This window comes from Eptatretus burgeri, chromosome 2 (assembly GCF_056783735.1).
Source record: "Eptatretus burgeri isolate ZD-2024b chromosome 2, Ebu_testis_v1, whole genome shotgun sequence".
Taxonomy (NCBI): domain Eukaryota; kingdom Metazoa; phylum Chordata; class Myxini; order Myxiniformes; family Myxinidae; genus Eptatretus; species Eptatretus burgeri.
The window spans coordinates 84,341,286-84,362,787 of NC_140962.1; the positions used below are offsets into that span (position 1 = coordinate 84,341,286).

At 42.9% G+C, this 21,502-nt stretch overlaps 1 protein-coding gene across 4 annotated transcripts in view; it reads left to right on the forward strand.

Moving 5' to 3' along the window:
* The window catches only part of LOC147032467 (uncharacterized), a 73,648-nt gene that overhangs the window by 26,761 nt on the left and 25,385 nt on the right, over positions 1-21,502 (forward strand). For all 4 annotated transcript variants that reach the window (XM_085870104.1, XM_085870106.1, XM_085870107.1 and 1 more), the window contains 4 exons: positions 2,056-2,213; positions 3,261-3,993; positions 4,207-4,271; positions 5,952-6,333. In XM_085870104.1, coding sequence (XP_085726230.1) covers positions 2,056-2,213; positions 3,261-3,993; positions 4,207-4,271; positions 5,952-6,333 — 1,338 coding nt within the window. The remainder of the gene's footprint in view (positions 1-2,055; positions 2,214-3,260; positions 3,994-4,206; positions 4,272-5,951; positions 6,334-21,502) is intronic.

A 21,502-nucleotide genomic window follows, 5' to 3' on the forward strand; every position in this document is an offset into this window, starting at 1 on the left:
ATCAACTGGCATGCTCTTACAGGCTGTGATACGACAGGACATATCCAAGGGAAGAGAAAGAAGGGGTGCTTTACAACTTACCTGAAGGCAAGCCCCACCATTCTGAGAGCACTCGCTGACCTTGGCGAAGGGGATGAGCCATCTGAAGAAGTTCTTCGTGGTTGTGAAGAGTTTCTTTGCACTCTTTTCTCTCCAGTTGGAGTCCACTTTGGGCAAGCAAAGACGCTGAGATGGTTTTTGTTCAAGCAACTCACAGATGAACAAGGAATTGACAAACTGCCACCGACTCAGGGAGTATGGATTGAACATATACACCGTGCCCATGTCCAGTGTAATATCTGGCGCCAGGATATGGTATTGAACCCAACTTTTCTTGACCCTTTGACCTTGGGGTGGCGAGACCAAGACAAAAAGCTACTGATTGTTCTTTCTCAGGTTGCACCAGCTCCAGTCTCAGTGCTTCAGCTCGTCAGGTGTAACTGTGAGAAATCAAAGTGTTCAAGAAGGTGCTCATGCAGAGGAAACAGTGTGGTCTGTACCGAACTTTGCAAATGTGGTGGGGAAGGCGACAGCTGTACGAACATAACACCACCAAGGATTGGCGAAGATCTAGAAGATGATTGAAGCAATGACAATTATAAATGTTTAATCAGTAACATTGACACTCCTGATTCATACATGTAGCATTTTCATACCTTTGAAAAAAAACTTATCCATCTTCTAATTGTATAACCGCCCAAATAAATTTATATTGAATTACATACTCTATATTATTTCTGTTAAATGTTTTGGAGGATTGGCAAAGTGTTCCAATCATAAATATGTTGTTACTAGCGATACCCGTGCACATGCATGGGATAGCAGTACAACATAGCTGGTAGCAGACAGACTATACATGGGGAATGACAAAAATACGCATTGTGCAAAATGCAAGTGGTACAATGGAACGCAAAGACTTCTCAAACATTGTCGGCATGTCCGCTAAGTGCCACAGCAATTTCATAGGGATCGTGTGACTGCGAGCCGAGTTTTTAGTGTGCAAGCTTGGTATTATAATAGAAATTATTGGAATCCTCCTGTGCCAAAACATATGATTCGACACCAAAAACATCTTCTTATGTTTATTGGTTCAAAAGTAATGGCATTTTACATAGAAAACCCCCGAAATCAGGCGACCATCTTGAATTTTTTCCAATATTTAGAGTATTTCTAGTGCTCTTAGTTTGCTTCTAATGAATCTTTGTCCCCTTTATATGAGTTTAGATAAAATAAATATTGTATGACATTTGAATGAATAGTTATGGTTAATTTGCAATATTATTTTTAAAAGAAGATTTTTGGCGGTGGCAATTTTGAAATACAAAATGGAGGCCCTAAATGTTAATGGAAAAACTGGCACTTTTTTTTTTTTCTAAACCAGTGAAGTTTCTAGATGTGTTTAGACATGGGTGCCACGAATACCCCAAAAAATGACAAATCCAGAAAATGTTACATAAGCCCACAGACTATACCAATGTAACGGCTTTAATGGCCAATTTCATACACGCTACGGAGCCCATACCGATGACTATACACAGGTTTTCATTAACAAACTGGATTTTAGACTTGCATGCACTTTTTGATTCTACATGCACATGATGATTGGACATCATGATGATACATGATGCACAAGGACAGTCTTGAACACTTCTCATTTCTTTGAATCGCTTTTTAACTTTTCCAACAGCTTCCTGAGGAATTGGAGCTGTTTCTGAGTATCTTTCATTGAATTTTGCAGCAATTGATCGGTTTGAAGAGCCTGGCTTTCCACTCATAAAAACAAGCTCCACTCTCTTATCCTTTGTTAATTTTGCTGCCATCACTTATCTGGAAAGACAGAAGGGGTAATTACTTTTAATAAATGTACATACTTCAAATAATATACTGTAGAAGGTAAAAAGTAATTATTTTAGCCCAACTGCCCAAATCCTATAGATATATTACATAGACTTTTGGGCCACCCTGTACATTAGATAGAAGGAAGAGAAAAGAGAGCAGAAATTGCTTATTTTACAGCTGCTGACATCTTTGCTGGAGCTGAGCATGAGGCAATCAGGCGTGATGGAAAATGATCCTTTTGACTGGGAGAAAGGAGGAATTGAGACTTCGCTGGCTACCACCACTTCTTCAACACCCCCCCAGCAGCACACCAAGCAGACTGCAGCTGCACTTGGGTACACCTTCCGATTTTTCCAAACCACCGATTGTCTTATCCTTGTTGTTGTGCTAATAGATGAGAATTGACAAGACGCTTTTACTCTGACGACTACTTTTCACGTATGCTCATCGGGCAGCTAAGCAATGAAATTCACTCAAATCTGAGCTGGGAGGCAATTCAATCGCTCGAGTATTGTTGTGACAAAACTTTTAAAAAAGGAAATGAAAAGACGATATCGACATCAGATTTAAATCTGAAGCATGTTTGCATTCACAGTAATATTGTTCATTTGTATCTGGCAGGATAGTGCAGAGGTAGTGGCACTTGCACTTGAGCTGTTTAGTCTGGGTTTGATAGTTTAATAGTCAGGCCGACAGTCGTATTAGAGCTTCACAGGCAGGGTGTTGTATCAGAGTGTGCCATTCCTTGGATGGTGGTGAACCTGGGGACCCCTCTGCAAGCACCATGTTGTGGGCGTTAAAGATCCCATGGTATTTTTTGACGAAGACCAAGCGAGTTATTGTCAGCACTCTGGCCAAATTGCAAAATTCCTGCCCTAAATTACGGGTATAAAGCAAGTGGTCTGGTTGTGGCTATTCCTTGATACCGGGTTACGTTGCTTGCTATCTCAGAGTGTGGTTGCTGTGTGTTCAGCAGCTCCTACACTAGAAGACAAATTCACGCACTCAGGCGTTCGCAGTTCACATGTGAATGGTAATCTTTGGATATTAATGCAACCATTGTATGTTAGCAGAGGAGGGTGCGGGGGGGGGGGGGTGTAAAATAAAAATTCTGAATGATGGAATAAACTTGTACGATAAGTGGAAAGGCAAACCCAAGAAGGGATTGAAACACAATGGCAAAGCATAATGCTATATGCTTTTATGAAATAAAAAATTCCAATCTGCTTTAATTCCATTTCCTGAATACTTATTATTTTAATCTGATTTTGGCTACATTTCAGATTTTTGGGGCTTTGTGGTATAACTTAAGGGGAATTTTAACACTGCTGTTTGTATAATTTCCTATGTGTACTAATACTGTGGATTTCCCCTCTTGGCAGAATTGCCCATGCCACTCCCCTCCCTGGGGACCTACAGCGTGAAAACACCTATGATGTACTGCAGGACGGTGCACTCAGCGACCAGGATAATGTAGCATGTCCTGCACCCAGTGCCCTCGTCGTGCCTGCCGTACCTGTCACACCAGTGACTGCTAATACACCCAGTCCACTGGCCACACCCGCCCTGCCTTCTTCTCCAATCCAAACTGCTTTGTTCGTCCTGCAAGGCACACATACCGCTGCCAGCATTCCTTGCACTTTTGGCACACCTGAAGTTGTGCCGTCTGCTCTGGCAGCAGTCACTCAGGGTGTACCTGTGACACCAAGCTCTTCAACTCTTCTCCCCTCTGCTCACGTTCTTCCTAAACCTCTTCCTCAGACCCTTCTTCTTCCCTCTACTCTTCCACTTCCAGCTTCTGTTCCTCTCCCTCCTGATTTTCCTTTCATTCCTTCTCTCACAGCTCCTCCTAGTCATCCCCTTTCTCTGGCTGTACCTTGTACTTCACCTTCCACTTTGCCTCATGCTCTGCCACCCAATGAAACTGTTCCATTGCCAAATCTTCCTGCTCTTCCACTTCCTCCTCTTGTTGCCTTCCCTCCTGCTTTTCTTTCTTCTGTTCATCCTACATGCTCCGTGCCATGTACCCTACAGCCTTTACAATTACCACTTCATGACGCTGAAGTACAGTCCGGAATGCACGATGACAGCGCACCTCATCACATCTCAGCCAAGGTAATGACTTCCCTCTTACCTGTAAGAAGATTAAAGGGGAAACCTGACCAAACAATTTTGTTTCAAATGTTGTTTCCCACTCAATTTAATTTGCTTTGCCACTGATGTATTTGAATCGATGTCAGTGTTTCCTCAAGAACAAAATGGTTCTTGACAAAGCATCTCCACCCACTTCAAGCACAAAATGACCATGTTGCTCCTCATTTCCTTCAGGACTCAGTTGTTCCTGATTGTGCTGGAATTATCTTTGACATGAAGCTTGATGCACCTTGTCCAAAGTAAGGAGAATATAACTTCTCTCACACATGGTATTCTCTTCCCTTACATTTTGCTTTGTCTCCCATACCTCCTGACAAATAGGTATTTAATTGCCTGAACCATTGCCGCAAATGCCAAAAAAGTCGTACGTGCGTGCGTGCACGCGTGGTGTGTCGTTGACTGCTATCTACATATGTTGGTGTCAGAATGTGGAATGGAGTCCTCGAAGGGCAGGCTCAAAGCATCCACCTTCATTTTAGTAAAGCATCCACCTTCTTCCACCACCTCAAAGCATCCACCTTCATCCACCTTCATTTTCATTTCATCCACCATCCACCTACTACTATCCACCTTCACCTTCATTCAGGCTCAAAGCATCCACCTTCTTCCACATCCACCTTCATCCACCTTCATTTTAGATCCCTTCAAAGGGATCACGATTCATGGACCAAGCTGTGAAGTTTTCTGTTGTAAAAGTTTTGTGCTGAGGGCTCTCTTCAGGATTGTCACTGAGCCCTAGACAGCTTCCAACTGTAGTTCATTTAAAATAATATTCCCAGTGATGGTTTTTAATATCACTGTGAGGTTCTTCATCATCATTCCTGTTGCTCCAGCTATCACTGGTCCAATTTTGGCATTCTTCAGCTTCCACGATCTTCTCACTTCGTTCTTGAGGTTTTGGTATTTGGTCATTTTCTTGATTTCTGCATTGTTCAGTCCAAAATCACTGCTATTAACACCTCAATCAGCAATGCCTTATTTTTTTTGTACCTAAGTATGATATCTGGCCACAACGCTTTGTTTTCGATGTTCACACTCGATGGGATCATTCGGTCGTCCGTGAGCAGTAGGTACTTCCATGTTTTCAGTGATTGCTTTTGGTTCATGTTCCAACAAATTCTCTGGAACTGGGACATCAAAGTTTTTGCAGATGTGCCAGCGGATTATTTTACAAACTCATGTGTCATTGTGTGTACAGCTGTTCTGACATGAGTTTTTTTTTCGTGTTCGGTCATTAAGCATAACATTATTCTCTTTGCTAACCCCACCTCCACCCATCACTTGTCTTTTTTTTTCCTCTGTCTCTCTCTCTCTCTCACTCACTCTCACTCTCACTCTCACTCTCACTCTCACTCTCACTCTCACTCTCACTCTCACTCACACTCACACTCACACTCACACTCACACTCACACTCACACTCACACTCACACTCACACTCACACTCACACTCACACTCACACTCACACTCTCACTCTCACTCTCACTCTCACTCTCACTCTCACTCTCACTCTCACTCTCACTCTCACTCACACACACCTCGCACCTCTCCCTCCTCCATTATATAGCAACATTTGGTGAGGCGTTGCTCCCCCATCCCCCTTCCTTGCCCTTTCCCCCTTTCTAGCGTCCTCTCCCCTCCCTCCATCCTCTCACTCTGTCTTCTCCTCCCCCCCCCATCCTCTCCTGTCCCTCCATCCTCTCTCTCCCTTCCCTGCCTCCTCTCTTTCTCTCTCCTCCACCCCCCTCTTTCTCCTCCTCTCTCTCCCCTCCCTCCCTTCTCTCTCTCAACTCACTCCCCCCCCCACTTAATATCCCCATCAGCGACGGGTTATCTTTGCTAGTTCAATATAAATGTGTTTGATATGATCAGGAAGACAAGATAGTTCACATAATTGTATGACGTTCCTCTCATTCCCAGACCAAAGGACACCGTCACGGAACAGCCTGAAGAAGTTGCTGCGCTGTCTACCAGCGAACATGATGGCCTCAAAAGTGGACAAATGCCAGGGGTTACCTGTCCAGGTGGTCCAACGGATGAGTGGGTCATAGTGGAGAGAGAGAATGACTTCGCAGATTACATTTTGGATGGCAAGGGTTTGTACAGCAGGAGGGTTTTGCAAACGGAGGCAAGTGGAGAGGACAAAATAGAGAATTTGGAGGCATTTTGCTGCATTGATGGAAAAGGCGTGAATGGCAGCATTGGAGGTGAAGACAGCGGTGAGAAATTTTCATCATCCGAAGCTCCTCTTTTAAATGTGTGGACACAAGCAGAGGAGAAGAAAGATACCAGTGGGTTACAGGTGTGTTGTTTTATAAGTAATTGTTTATGGCAATGTTTGAATTCACCATTCAGCCCATGGTCATCATGTGTCATTTCTCATGTCTATCTATTACCTTTTATATTCTTTGCTGACCTTTCCCTTCTGACCACCTCCAATTCTGTCCTGCTGGATCCCATCTGCTTGCTTGTTTTACATCTGCCGATCCCCTTTTTATTTGTTTTATTGTAATGAATGTGTGTCTGTGTATGTATGTATGTATGTATGTATATATGTATAAATATGTATGTATATATATATATGTATGTATATATATATATATATATATATATATATATATATATATATATATATATATATATATATATATATATATATATGTGTGTATCTCTGCATGTGTATATGTATGTGTGTATCTGGGTATGTATGTATGTATTGGGTGGTCGCTAGACTACCCTTATTCTCAGTTTTTCCATCTGTTGGGTGGTCGCTAGAGTACGCTTATTTTCACTTTTTCCGTCTGTTTGTATGTTAGTTTGTTTGTATGTCTTTATGTAATGGACAGCTCTGGAGGCCAGAGGAGTCAACCGATTTTGATGAAACTTGACAGGTCGGTTCATACCAGGATATAGTTCTCTGCTTTTGAGCACCGTTGCTATGGACACCACCGTTGCCTAGCAACGGGACTTTGAAATTTTTGAAAAATCCTAAAAACTTAATTTTTTCGAAAATCAAAAATCGGCTTCCACGCTTTTATGCACACTATAATCAACCTCTTTGTCAAAAAATTTCAGCCCGATCCATCAAAAACTGTATGACTAGTATGCAATTGTGTAGTGACCACCCATGTCGCCTACCGGCTTGTGTGTATATCTGTGTATATCTGTTTGTGTGTCTATGTATGTGTGTATCTCTATGAATACGTATGTGTATATCCATGTATATACGTTTATGTGTGTGTATGTATATGTATTGTTATGAATTTGGAATTCGATTGCACACAACATACAGGTTCCTTTAGTCAGCTATGTCAATAAGTGCTTGTTCCCTAGATACAGCAATGCCAACCCTCCCGATTTCATCGGGAGGCTTCCGAAAATTCACCCAAACTCCCGCCCTTACGATCACTATCCTTATCCTCCCGAAATTTTGATATTTTTGCACTGTTCACTAATCAGAATGTACTAGTATGAGAATTGAATGAAAAGCATCGTCTGCTACGTATAGCATGTGGTAACTCCATAACGTTCGCTGCTACCAAATTGTACGTAAAAAATTGCAAATTCAAATGAGGAGCAGCGAAACATTGGGTCTGGATCTCGCTTATGCGATCATGCACTGAGATTTAGTGCATGCGGTATGTGTGCAATACAGTGCATGCGGTATGTATGCACAGTGTATATGCATGCGATACTCTCACTGCATGCAGCTGGGCCCCGTACCAGCCCGGCGGTCGCGACCACCGTGCGGTGTTTAATTTAACAGCCGCTAGAGTTCTACGAGTCGTGCTGCAGCTGTGGAACATCGACTTCGAAGTTACCGATGCTTCAAGCCCTCGATGTTGATTACGAAATGGCAGAAAAGAAGCTTACGAAGACCAAGAAATGGTCTCAGAAGTACAAGACCGAATACAGTCTCCAATACCCGTGTATTCGAAAGTCTGAAAGAGGAATTCATCATGCGTATTGTACAGTATGCAGCGTTGATATTTCAGTTGAGCACGGAGGTCGCGATGATATTCGGAAGCACGTTGGAAGCAAACGGCACACAGACATTGCAAAGGAGAGATCTTCGAGCACGAGTACCGGTACACTTCTGAATTATTTCACCAAACAAGGGACAAGCGAGGAAGAGGATGTTACCCGAGCGGAACTTCTCTTTAGTGGATTTATTGTGGAACATAACTTGCCCATATCAGTCTCAGATCATGCTGGACCTCTATTTCAAAAGATGTTTCCAGATTCAAAAGTTGCTTCAAAGTATGGATATGCAAGAACAAAAACTTGCAAGATGTGCAAGATGTGCAAGAACAAAAAAAAAATAAAAAAAAAAAACAAGAACAAAAATCAAGAAAAAAAAAAAAAAAAAAAAAAGAAAAAAAAAAAAGAAGAAAAAAGAACACTGGTCAACAATTTTTTACTTTCTGAATGTTGTCTAGATTTCTACAAGTGAATTAGGGTATTCTGGCACTGCTGAATCAGGAAATGGCATCCGTTTCTCTCCATCAGGTCAGGTTTTTGTGCTAAGTTGATTTGAAAAAATCAGATCTTGTGACAAAATCAATTACATTTTTGTGGCATTATCAGCTGATTTTTGTCAACACATATCATCCTAAACATGTTTTTAAGAAAAAAAATGTTTTGCCAACAACATTTATTGATTACATGATAGAAACATCGATTACTGTCATCTGAATGGTGGGCATTGATAAAGGTAAGTACAAGTAAATTGCATGTTGCGTCACCACTGTTCAAACTTCAGGGCTTGAACTTCCGTTTCTTCGAACTCCTGGAATGTTCAGCGGCAGGGAGGTCTCTCTTCAGATTCCAACAGTAGTCAGCCATCATGACTGCGTCCCAGCGACCCTGATACCTGGTCTCCATCTCCTTCATGTCCTGATGGAATCTCTCCCCCTGCTCGTCACTCATTGAACCTAGGTTCTCAGGAAACCGGTTCATATGTGAAAATAGGTAGTGCATCTTGATGCTCATGTTGCAGCCCAGGTTTCTGAAAGCAGTCAGCATGTTGTTGACAAGTTCTGCGTAGTTTCTGGCCTTATTGTTGCCAAGAAAGTTCTTCACTACCAAAACAAATGTCTTCCACGCTTCCAGTTCCACTTCGTTCATTGAGTTTTTGAACTCTGGATCTCTGATGAGCTGACGGATCTGAGAACCATCAAAGATGCCAACTTTCAATTTCTCCATGGTCAATCCTGGAAAAGCCTGGCACAAGTAAGTGAAGCAGTCACCATCTTTGTCCAGAGCCTTGGTGAACTGCTTGATTAAGCCGAGCTTGATGTGCAGCGGTGGGAAGAGTATTCTGTCTCTGTCCACCAGAGGGTCGTTGATGACGTTCCTTTCTTTGCATGGCACCAATTCTTCCCGCACAGGCCAGTCCTTCTTCGTGTAATGCTGAGCACGGTCCCTACTATCCCACATGCACAGAAAACATGGGTACTTGGTGAAGCCAGACTGTTGTCCCAACAAAAAGTTCACCATCTTCAGGTCAACACACATAAACCACTTATGCTGATCATAACCAATTTTCTCCAGCACGTACTTCACCGCTTCATACTTCTCCTTCAGTGTAGTCGAGTGAGCGATGGGTACAGAGGAAAACTGGTTGCCGTTGTGTAGCAGAACACATTTCAGTGATCGCTTGCTGCTGTCAATGAACAGTCTCCAATCTTTGGGTTCGTGCTGTGGCACTCCAAGCTTGAGCAGAAGCGCATGTCATAAATTGGCGCATGTAGGTATTGTACATTCTTCAGAGTTCGTTATTTCAAGAAATACAACTTTTTTGTATCACATTATTACAAAATCTGCCCCATTAACTTTAGTTTTGATCCACGAACTTTATGCTTTGCCTCACCAATTTTTGGAAGATTTTGAGGTTTTATGACTTCAAACTGATCCCTTTTCGACATAATCACCCAGAACTATCGTACCTGAATACTTCTTGTCATTAAAATAATTATTTCCAATCAAAACAATTATTTGACATGACATTTTACCCCCACCAACTTCTTCTAAAATGCTCCACACATGCGTACATGTGAACAAATATGTAAAAAACGACATGTGGCCATATCTCAAAAACTTGACCTGATTGAACAAAACTAATGTGAGTTTTGGATTCAGCGCATCAGATTCGTCCTAAATCAGCTTAAAAATGCAGACAACAAATTTGTTGTTGACCAGTGTAATTGGTGAGTTGTCAAATGTTACTGCTTCATCTATTGCCGATATTGCTAGACTAGCTCCATTTAGCCTAGCTACAGACGGTAGCAATGACAGTGGTGAGGCCCAGCTATATCCTGTCCTGATTTCGTACTATGACAACAGTGCTGGGATTGTGAAGCAAGGTTTGCTAAGTTTGCCTGCGTGCAAACAAGATTCCACTGGAGAAAACATTTTCAAACTGCTTGATCATGAGTTCAGTGACAGGAAAATTCCGTGGGGAAATTGTGTTTCCTTTTGTGCTGATAATGCCTCTGTCATGGTGGGCAAGCACAAAGGAGTCGCTGCTTATATCCACAAACAAAATCCAGAGTGCGACATCATGGGATGCCCTTGCCATATGATGCACAATACGGCCAAGAAGGCGGCTCAGGCCTTACCCATTGAATTAGATGACTTTCTCATCGATATTTACTACTACTTGGACAAAAGTAGTAAACGCGTCAAAGGAGTGAAAGCACTGCAAGAACTCTGTGATGCCCCGACACACAAGATTCTGAAGCATGTCGCAACAAGGTGGCTGTCCCTTGGTCAGTGCCTAGACAGGCTGATTGAACAGTGGGAGCCACTTCGCCTCTTCTTCAAAGAAGAAGTACGAAGAAAAATGCAACCAACTGTAGCCAAGACTCTAACAACGAGCAAGAAGGACGGCACTGTATCTACTGCCAGTACTGGCACTGCAGGATCAAGCACTAGTGGAGCAGCATTCACCACTACCACTGCAGTATCTGCTGCGAAGAAGACAGCAGGGACAGCACCAAAACCAATGCTGAGAGCAGGTAGCATCACCGGCCCTTCATCACGTTCATCTACAAAGCAGATCCCTTCAGAGTCGAGAAAGACTGTGATAGTCCCATCTACAGGCAAAGAAGGACCCAAGTTAAGTTCTGCTTTTGCCAAATCACTTGATAGAAGCTCAGCAAAACCTTCGAATCAGAGGTCTTCTTCCTTGGCTGCACCTACCTCAAGCTCTCTCCTCAAACGTAAAATTGGATCTGGCTGCATTGGAGGTGAAGGCAGCGGTGAGAAATTTTCATCATCCGAAGCTCCTCTTTTAAATGTGTGGACACAAGCAGAGGAGAAGAAAGATACCAGTGGGTATCTGAGTCTGACCTCTTCTGCTGGCAGTAAACGCAAGTGTGATCGCCCTGCGGCTAAGTGTACTACGAGTTCTACAACTAAAAGCGCATCTTCCTCAAACACTGTGCAGGAATCTAGAGAAAAACGTGTCAACAGGATGTTCTTGTCTCCACAAACAAAACTCTATTGTTTCTTCCTTCGATATGCTAACAAGCTTTTTGAGAAGGGGAATCTTCTGCTCCAAAGAGACGAACCCTGTATTCATCTCCTGCACGGAGAATTGAATGGTCTTCTGAAAGATATCTTCGTACGGTTTTTGAAACCATCGGTGTCATCGGTTGCTCTGGTAAATGTACCCTTCTCTGACAGAAATCATCAGAAGAATGATGAGGACCTCATGATTGGGAACGATGCCAAACTGTATATAAGGGAACAAAGGAGTCTCAAGAAATCCACCTTCACTCTGAGTGAGTCAGACATCCAAGGTTTCTTCAGTGCAGTTCGCTCATATTATGTGAAAGCCTGCAATTACATCTTCAAAACCTGGCCGCTAGATGATGAATTAGCCAAGCATGCTCAGGTGCTGGATGTTAAGCTACACCAAGAAGTGGGGTTTGACTGTGTGGAGTTTTTCATCAAGAAATTCCCCTGTCTGTTCAGTGGCGGTGATAGTGACATAGACAGTCTTGAGAGTGAATTCGCTCACGACCAGGCAGACGCCTCCATAGCTACAATTGCTACTGAGACAGTGAGAGTGGATGAGCAGTGGCATCGGATTTCACAGCTCACAGATCCCTGCACTGGTGCCAAGAAGTATCCTAATTTGAGCAAAGTGATGAAGGGAATCTTGGTCATTCCTCATTCGAACGCATCATGTGAGCGGGCACTCAGTCTTGTACGGAAGAATCATACTGAATTTCGTCCCAATTTGAGTGTCAAAACCCTGGAAGCTCTCTTAATTGAAAAACTAGCTCATAACACCCCTTGCTACCAGAGAGAATACAGCAAAGACATAATCAGAAGGGCTAAAAGAGCCACACAGCTGTCACTCAGCAAAGCTGCCATGGAAAAAGCAAGCAGCAGTAGTACCAGCCAGTAAGGTAAGAAAAATATTGCTTCTTTTGTGCTTTTTGTTAATCTTTGATTGTCCCCTAACTTACTAATATTAACATACATGTAACATTAAAAAGTGCACAATTTTCCCCTTCTTTTGTTCAAAAAGTGGGAATTCTTAACATGTTAAATGCTCCAAAATAGGGCTCAGAGGGCACTAGAGAGCGTCTAGAACCCCAGAGCTTCCAGGGCCCTAAGGCGGGCCCTGGACCCCGCCGCAAGGGTCGAGCGCTCCGCGCTCGAGAGGTGCGCTTCGCGCACATTATTTGGTGTCGGTTGAAAATCCTCCCTAATTCTGATTTCCAAAAGTTGGCATCTCTGAAGATAGCTCACCTTCCATTGTTTAAATGTTTAGAAATCGATTAGATGCGCTGCAGATCAATTTAATAGTTAGGGAGCGAACAATGGAGACGTCCCTCCCCCTCTTCTGCGAAGAGGAAGAAGAGCCCTTCCGTCCCATGATTCATGACGTCAACAACTCCCTCCCACCCATAGTTGAGCGGGGGATGGATCATGAGGGCATTAGTCGCACGGAGGAGGGGGGCGGAAAAGGATAAACAGGAGATCCTTTCTTTGTTCGGGTGGGTGGTTCAGTAGAGCTTCGGCTCGAGCTGCGAAGAGGATAAGGAAGAGATCCACTAGTTGGTTCGGGTTCATGTGGTTGTTCAGCAGGCCGTCAGGTCCTGCTTGTTTCAGTAGAGCTTCGGCCACGGCTTGGCTCGGGTGGAGACTTTTTGGAGAGCTACTTTGTTTGGAAGAGAGTTGAGCCGGTTGCTCGACTCGAGCTGCGAGTGGTGGCTTCTTCTTGGTTCGTGGAGCTCTTTGTTCTCCGTTTGGTTCCCGGCTTGGTGCGACTCCTCGGCCTTTTCTTGGAGGTGCTTCCTCGGGGAAGCGACGCATCGACGGGGTCATAAAGAAGTAGGATCGGTGCCTCATCTCACCAGCACCTGTTGAGAAGCGTAGGAGGATTTGCGGGAGCTCGAGAAGGATTGTGGCTCACGGCGATTGGATCCAGCTCGCTTTCGCTGGAGCCCGGGTCCGAACAACTTGAAGACCACATGAGGTGGAGAGGTTCGAGATAGGCTCTGGGTTTCAGCTCACCTGTCCTCCGAGCTGGAGCCTGTTATTAAAGGCCTCAGCCACCATTTCTTGGGTGTGTGTGTGTGTGTGTGTGTGTGTGTGTGTGTGTGTGTGTGTGTGTGTGTGTGTGTGTGTGTGTGTGTGTGTGTGTCCGTGTGCCCGTGTCTACTAAGTAGTAAAAACTGTTAAGTGATTGTGTAGAACGGTTGTAGTTCTCCTGTCATGGGTGTTGGCCTTATATAATTGCATACGTGTTTTGCCTTGTTTAATTGCATACGTGCATGCCTACTTACGTACTTTATTACAATAAATGTCCTTGTGTGAATGTAAACCTGTTCGTTGCGTCCTCTTCCCTTAATTGGGCTGCCATCTTGCACTCAGAATATAGCCGGTAAAGTGATCAGGTCTAACGGGACTGTGCGATAATACCCCGCTCGGTTATCCCAAAAGGAAGCGAGCTGCTTAAGCGGCTCGTGTCCCAGTGGCCCCGTTGAGGTACAGTCTGCCCGCGCGAATAATTAGGTATATCGACAATTCGGCGATTGACCCTGTCGCGCGCGGTTGGAATATTGACTAGGCTGTGGTGTGCTTAAAAACACACCCGTGGCTGGTTTCCGGCGTTGATCTGGAAAGCGCGACTGGATTGTCCGTTCGGTGGGCGAGACGACCGCCATTGGCTAAACGCGGTCGTTCGCACGCCGGCAGGCGAGAATCCACAACAGTATGTATGTGTGTATGTATATGTTTATGTGTGTGTATGTATATATTTATGTGTGTGTCTGTATGTTTGTGTACGTGTATGTATATATATTGTTGCGGGCCGGGGGTCGGTGGTGAGAACGACCACTCGGTGGGGGAGGTTACGCCGTCTCCCACCAGACTCCCCGGAATTGTAGGCCATCGCTCCGGATAATTCCGTGAACTGGCGGGTCGCTGAACCAACCGTGGACGCCAATATCTCAACCGTGTAGCGTAGGGTCTGTTTGTCTAAAACCAATTTACCTAATATGCAATTTTGACTACCGGGGAAACCACGCCCTCGGCACGTCTTGCTTGAACCGGATCACTCTACCGACTGCGGTAGAGTTCCAACTACCGACTACCAACTCCGGTTCGGGTGCAGCCGAGCGGAAACTGCCAAAGCTGTGCCGGCTGGAATGAACGGATTATCAGAGATGAAACCCCGCTTATAGTCAGACCCGGACCATGCTGGACCAATGTAAGAAGGGACAGAAACGGACTGGGAACATTTCTACAATTGTTTTATTTACAGTAAAATAAAGACAAAGGCCAGACTTGACGCGAATATGCAATCAGGGAAATATTTACAATCAGCAAAAACACTTACTCAGTTCTACCTGCAACACGGGCCCACACGCAGACATACACACAAAAAGAAATGAGACCCAGAGTTCTTTATTGGACCCTCCAGCCCATGGGAGAGAGATGAGCTGGGGGTCAGAGTCCGGATGGGTACCTGGCCATCGGAGAAAGGGGGTACTCCATGCTGCGGCACCTGCCAATGGTCGTAGGCCTGGTCACAGTCGCACGTGGGGGACTCGTGGTTTGTGGCTGAGCTTGGTGGTGAATAGTCGGGGTCCACGGAGGGAGGTCGGGGTCGCTCTGCCCTTCCTTGTGGAGGCCCAGCAGAGATGCGTTTGCTGCCTCGATGACCCTCTGCTCAACCCTCCTGACAGCAAAAACCAACTAAGAACTCGTATCAGCTCCTCATAACCACTGCTCGTAACCACTCAAGAACTCCAGCGCAACCCCCCAAAAAACACGACACCCTCGCAACTCCACCCGTCATTTTAATAGATCCCCCTCGATAGGGGAGGGGCCTTGGTGAAGCCGATGTCACTGTTCGCCCCGATTGGAATGGGCTTCCATGGGTCCGCCCTTTCTGGGCAGGATTTCGGCCAGGCCGGAAAAACCCGTTCACTCTACTGCAGACTCACTAAAAAGGACCCACCGCCAGATTGAATTGGGACGCTAGAGGAAGCGGCAAGGAATGGCGGCAAGACTCTGCCTTGGCAAGTCAGAGTGTTTGTAGACAATGGGTGGGTAGTGGGTCGTGATGGGGAATGGAATGGTTGGTTGTTCGTTGGAGGGTTCGTTGGTTGTAAAGATTTAATAACCAAACTAAAAGAAGTCGCAACACACGTTTTTGATTCTCCCATTGGACAAAAGGAAGGGAATCTGACTACACATGTACTTATAGTCCAAGAGCCTGGGCACTTTTATTTACCCTTCTGAGGCCATTAGGTTTGAGGATGTTTTCTAATTCAGAATTTTATGCAGATTCAGAAAATCCATTTCTTATTGGTCAAAGCCTCTGCGTTCTTTGTGAAAATAACGTTTTGTTATTGTTATGGGTGGTGCTTTTGGTGAAAGTGAGAAAAAGCGTTTTTGGTCTACATGATACAAAATTGCCAGGCTACATGGCCATATAGGGTATCAAATCATAGGTCGTGACCTGAATAATACAAATATGTATAAACAACATCATTACATTGTGTTTAGGTGAATTCATAGGCAGTTTTAGCTCAAAATAGTTGATAAAAATTCACTCGCTAGTATATATTTGTATTAAAATATCTACATGATAACTTTATCTTTCTCAGACCAGCTGTTATTGTTCCAGTTACATAACAAGTGTCTGGTATAATTAGAAGTATTTCAATGAAAATACACAAAGGAAAATGAATATTGACAACAATGTTTGAACACGACTTTTCTGGTTTTCAGGCAAGGCTGACAATTCAGTTGCATCACACAAAATATGAGTATTAATTGTCATATTTATGATAAGTTTAAACATAATGATATTATTTTATTGAATTTCCAAGGTGAAATAGACAAGTGCATTTGAAAACCATTAAGTGTTAGCTTAAGAACCATAACCATTAATATATCTTCCCCAAAGTTTCTAGCTTAACCATCACCAAGCAAATATGTATGGTACAATCAAGCATGATATATGTTTGTGCTTTTTTTTTTTGTTGAGATGTGTCACTAATTATTCAGTCATCTTCAGATTAATCTGAGGAAGAGTTGTATTCCACTTTGTCATCATCATCATTGGTCAACTCTGCATCTAAGTCATCATCAATATGATTGTATAGTTCTTCTGGTACTTGTCTGCCTTCAAACCACTTTAGGGCATAATGGCCATCCTTGAGTATCCATCCATTTTCCTGTGGGTCCCAGCTGCAGGAGTGTGAGATTATTGCTGTTTTCCACACTGATGCTACCAGATTTGGTGCGTTTCAACTTCTCAAGTAGTACAGATCTGCAAGGAGGCAGGTTGCTAGGATCCGTTCCTTTGATTTTATACAAAGGTTGAAACCGGTTCTTTGGGGCAAAATGTTGGTGAAATAGTGCATTCCTGGCTAAATTGACTGATGTCAGATGTGGTTTCCTATACATGCTACACACAAAAGCTTCAAAGTCTGTCAATAAATCTAGTTGTATGACAGGAGATTCACCAAGTTTCTTGAATGCTGTCAAGAACTTTTCATTTTTTTTTCCATCAAAGCCAGAGGGCGCACTTTCCCTTTGCGTAAGAAACTGGCTGTGAAGTCACAACCTGTGAAGGCATGCAGTCCTGCAATGGCACCACACAACTGTGGGCCCATACTTGTAGCTAACTGAGATACATCAATGTATGTTCTGGTGTTGTTGGAGCTAATTCCAACATCAAGCCATAGATGAGCTGGTAAGAGTTGGCTATGTGTGAGCAAAATAACAAGGACATCATTGTCCGAGGCCCTGATAATAATGTTGCCATCTTCGAGAGCATCACACATATGTTTTATGTGCCAAATCAGCCTGGTATCTTCCTCCTGATGATTGCAAAACAGACCAGGGACCTCTTCCATCTGGACTTTGTCATCAGTTACTTAATATTTGTATGCTTTCTTACCCAGTCCCATAAAGAGTACATGGCCATGGAGTTGCTCTGTTTATGGTTTTGTTTGCCACTCTCTAAAGAGGAACTTCAAAAGTGCTGTCTTGAATTTAGGGGACTTGAGTACAGATTGAAAATCTTTTGGACACTTCTGATCTGGTCCCGAAATATTGTATTCAGCCTGTCTGCTTTCAGACCCATGGATGCCATGCTCTATATCTTTAATTGATTGAGTTTTGTATGAATCACAAACAAAGTCTATTCTCTTGGCAAATTCAACTAATCTTGTGATGAGAACTTTAGCAATTCCACCAAATGTCACATGCACATTCACAAGCGTGTGTATCAGAAACATGGCATCAACTGCATATGCATCTCTCTCATATGGTTTATCACTTTGAACTCTTTCTTCTAGCTTGTGCATGACTTTTGATTTATCAGTTTTGTTGATGGAGCCATCCACATGTGCCAGTGCTAAGGCCTAAGTCGCATTTGCTCTACGGCGAGGATACGGCGGCCGTACGCCCTCTGAATGGACAGAAACGTGCGGCGGCCGCAGAGTTTCTGCAGTGGCCTCAGAGTAGCCCTACGCCGTTTGGCTATCTTTTACAGGCCGTAGGGGTCGCCGTGGAATTATATCGCAGAGTTATAACTTTTTTCATTTCTACGTTCGCCTTAGCAATTCGACAAGCCGAAAAAAAAAAAAAAATGAACCCACTCGTTACCGTCCGTCTGGCCGCACGTTCGCCCCCCTTGCAGTCGCCTTGCGGGCACCTTGAGGCTACCTTGTGTCTGCCTTGAAAATTCTATGGCCGCCGCAGAGCCCCCTTAAAGTCACCGTGCGACATCAAATCAAAGACCGTACGGCAACCCCACGTTTTCGGTCTTATCTCCACAATTTCTAAATACGCCGTGCGGCTCCCCGAAAAATAAAAACATATGTGACTGCTACATTGTGTGACCGTGGAAATACTGCGGCCGCCGTATAATTGCTAGTGGCCGTAGATTTTGGAGACCCCACGGCCGCCGTGGCAAATGTGACTTAGGCCTGAGGGCACTGGTGTGAGAGGATAGCTGAAGACTAAAGTGAGATCCAAGTCATTACTTGCTGCTAAATAGAGAAGTTTGCCAAAGAGGTCACCTCCGTGACTTTACACTCAAAGGAAGTGGCATACTGCTTAGCACATATTATTGCATCATCTTTAGACATATTTCTGTTGTACAAAACATTACCCTCCTTGTTACTGGACTTTCCTAACACCAGATCAGTTCCAAAATGATGCAGTATCTTTTCAGATAATAACTGAACTTCATATGCTGCACCATCAAGTCCTAAGTCATCCAATATTGATTTGTAACGAGCATGAATAGAAGTCATAAGCTCAGCACGCTTGTCATTTATGACATGTTCTTTTATGTACTGGACAATCATCTCAAAGGCTTTTGTATGAATGTCCCTTGATTTTCCATAATCAGTCTTTTCACTTGATGAATCCACTGCCCTGTGGGCTTTGTTGACATATGCTTTACAACAAGAATGGTGATATTTGACTTCCTTTGCAACAAAGTCCACATGTCCAATTTTGGCAAGAAGATGTGTGTCCTGAAGTATAATCGCAGCATCTTTTATGGTCTGCTCAGCATCTTTTGTTTCACAACTGCCTATCAATTGAACTTTATGATTCACAGTTTTACGTTTGTTGTTACAGAAGATACAAATGGCTTGAAACACCCCAGATGATGAGGCTTCCTGATGCTGTATATGTGTTCTTAATAGTTTGTTTGGCAGATCTGTTAAAGGTGTGATAATGGGATTAACTGTCTTCTGTAGTTTTAGGAAGTGCTGTGAAATTTTTGTAACAGATTGTGTGATATCCTATACTGTCACTGTCATTATAGTCTGTAGGTAAGCTTGCACATACTGATGAATATTTGGAGCTTGTACTGAGTTTGGATAGTCTGGAAGTTTTAGCAGCCATCAATTTATCCCAAGTTCTAATGTCAAATGGTTTGATTTCATCTTTGCTGCGATGTCCCGTGTGCAAAACACATGATCGTGTTGTTGATGGTGTAGTTGAACGTGTTGTTGAACAGACCATTTTTACCAGGTAAGCTTCTGAAAAATACAACAAACACTCAAAGTAAATTTACAGCAAAAACTTCTTCATTGCTCTGGACATGCTTTAACCACCAAAGGTTCTATGTGCTCAGCAGAATTGGTGCACATCCAAGACATCATTATTAATACTAGTCGACTTATTTATACAAAGGTTTGGAGTATTTCATGGTGAAAATATAGCACAGATTAATTTTCAAAAGACCTTTAATGCTAATGTTCTATTGACAAGGCTACAACAATTCACTAGATATATAACGCCAACCCCAGTATGTAAGAATGTACACTTAGTGATTTTTCCAAAATGACATCAAGAGAATGGATATTTTCTCTAATTTTTGGCCATAAACAGCACTAATAACCATAAGGATCATCCCATATGCCATTATTTATATATAGTAACCTTCCCCAGGTCATTAGCTTTAATTTGATACCCTACATGCCAAGGTTGCCATGTGATATTGGATCATGAAAGCTGAAACTGATATTTTCTATTTTTGCAGAAAATGCCACCCGCAACAATAAGAAAATGGTATTTTTCACATAGAACGCAGAGGCTTTGGCCATTAAGAAATGGATTTTCCGAATGTACACAAAATTCTGATTTAGAAAACATCCTCAAACCTTTTGGCCTCAGACGGGAAATAAAAGTGCCCAAGCTCCTGGTCTATTAACGGGATAACTGACTTTTTGGACCTGTATGTTGAATGCAAATGGTTTCCAGATCCGTAACAGTATGTTTCTGTATGTATAGGTATTTGTGTGTGTATGTGTGTGTATGTGTATGTATGTATAGGTATGTGTATATGTCTATGTATGTAGGTGTATGTATATGGATGTATATGTATATGTACATGCATGTGTATATGTTTATTTGTGTGTATGTATATGTGTGCATGTATATGTGCATATGTATGTTTGTATGTGTGTATGTATATGCATGTTTCTGCATGTATAGGTATGTGTGGATGTGTGTATGTATATGTATAGGTATTTGTGTATGTATGTATATGCATGAATAGGTGTGTGTGTCAGTATGTGTGTATGTATGTGTGTGTGTATATGTGTATGTTTATGTATGTGTGTATGTATATGTATGTTTCTGTATGTATCGGTATGTATATGTATGTTTAGGTATTTGTGTATGTATGTATATGTATGTGTGTCGGTATGTGTGTATGTATGTGTGTTTGTGCGTGTGTATATGTGTATGTTTATGTATGTATACGTATAGTTGTATGTATGTATTTGTGTATGTTTAGGTATGTTTATGTGTATAGGTATGTGTGTATATATGTATAGGTATGTGTATATGTAGAGGTACGTGTGTATGTCTATGTATGTGTGTATAGGTATGTGTGTATGTGTATATGTAGAGGTACTTGTGTATGTATGTGTGTATGGGTAGTAGGGTGTTGCAAAAAAAATGAAAGTTTGATTTTTGCTGCTCCCTGATTTTGCCTTTGATCCAATACCCCATAAGAACTTATAGGTCAAAAATGAACAAAATTCCATGATATTTAGGGGTTCCTCAAGTTGGCACAATTTTGGTTCATATTTGAAAAAGACACGTAATTTGCACAATGTAATATACTATTCTAAAAAGTGCTTGATCTTTTAAACATGAAATAATCAAAATATAGTGACAATGTCTTTACAGAAATATATCATGGCAATAGTTCAATGTTCAGTTAATTCAAATGTCACTTATCTATCTATAATTCCAGGTGTGTGTGTGTGTGTGTGTGTGTGTGTGTGTGTGTGTGTGTGTGTGTGTGTGTGTGTGTGTGTGTGTGTGTGTGTGTGTGTGTGTGTGTGTGTGTGTGTGTGTGTGACCGCTGTTTCTCGACAACCACTGGTCCGATCTAATTGAAACTTGCCAGGTGTATTGTTGGTGCCCTGTGGATGTGCCTTTTCAAGGTTTGATATTGT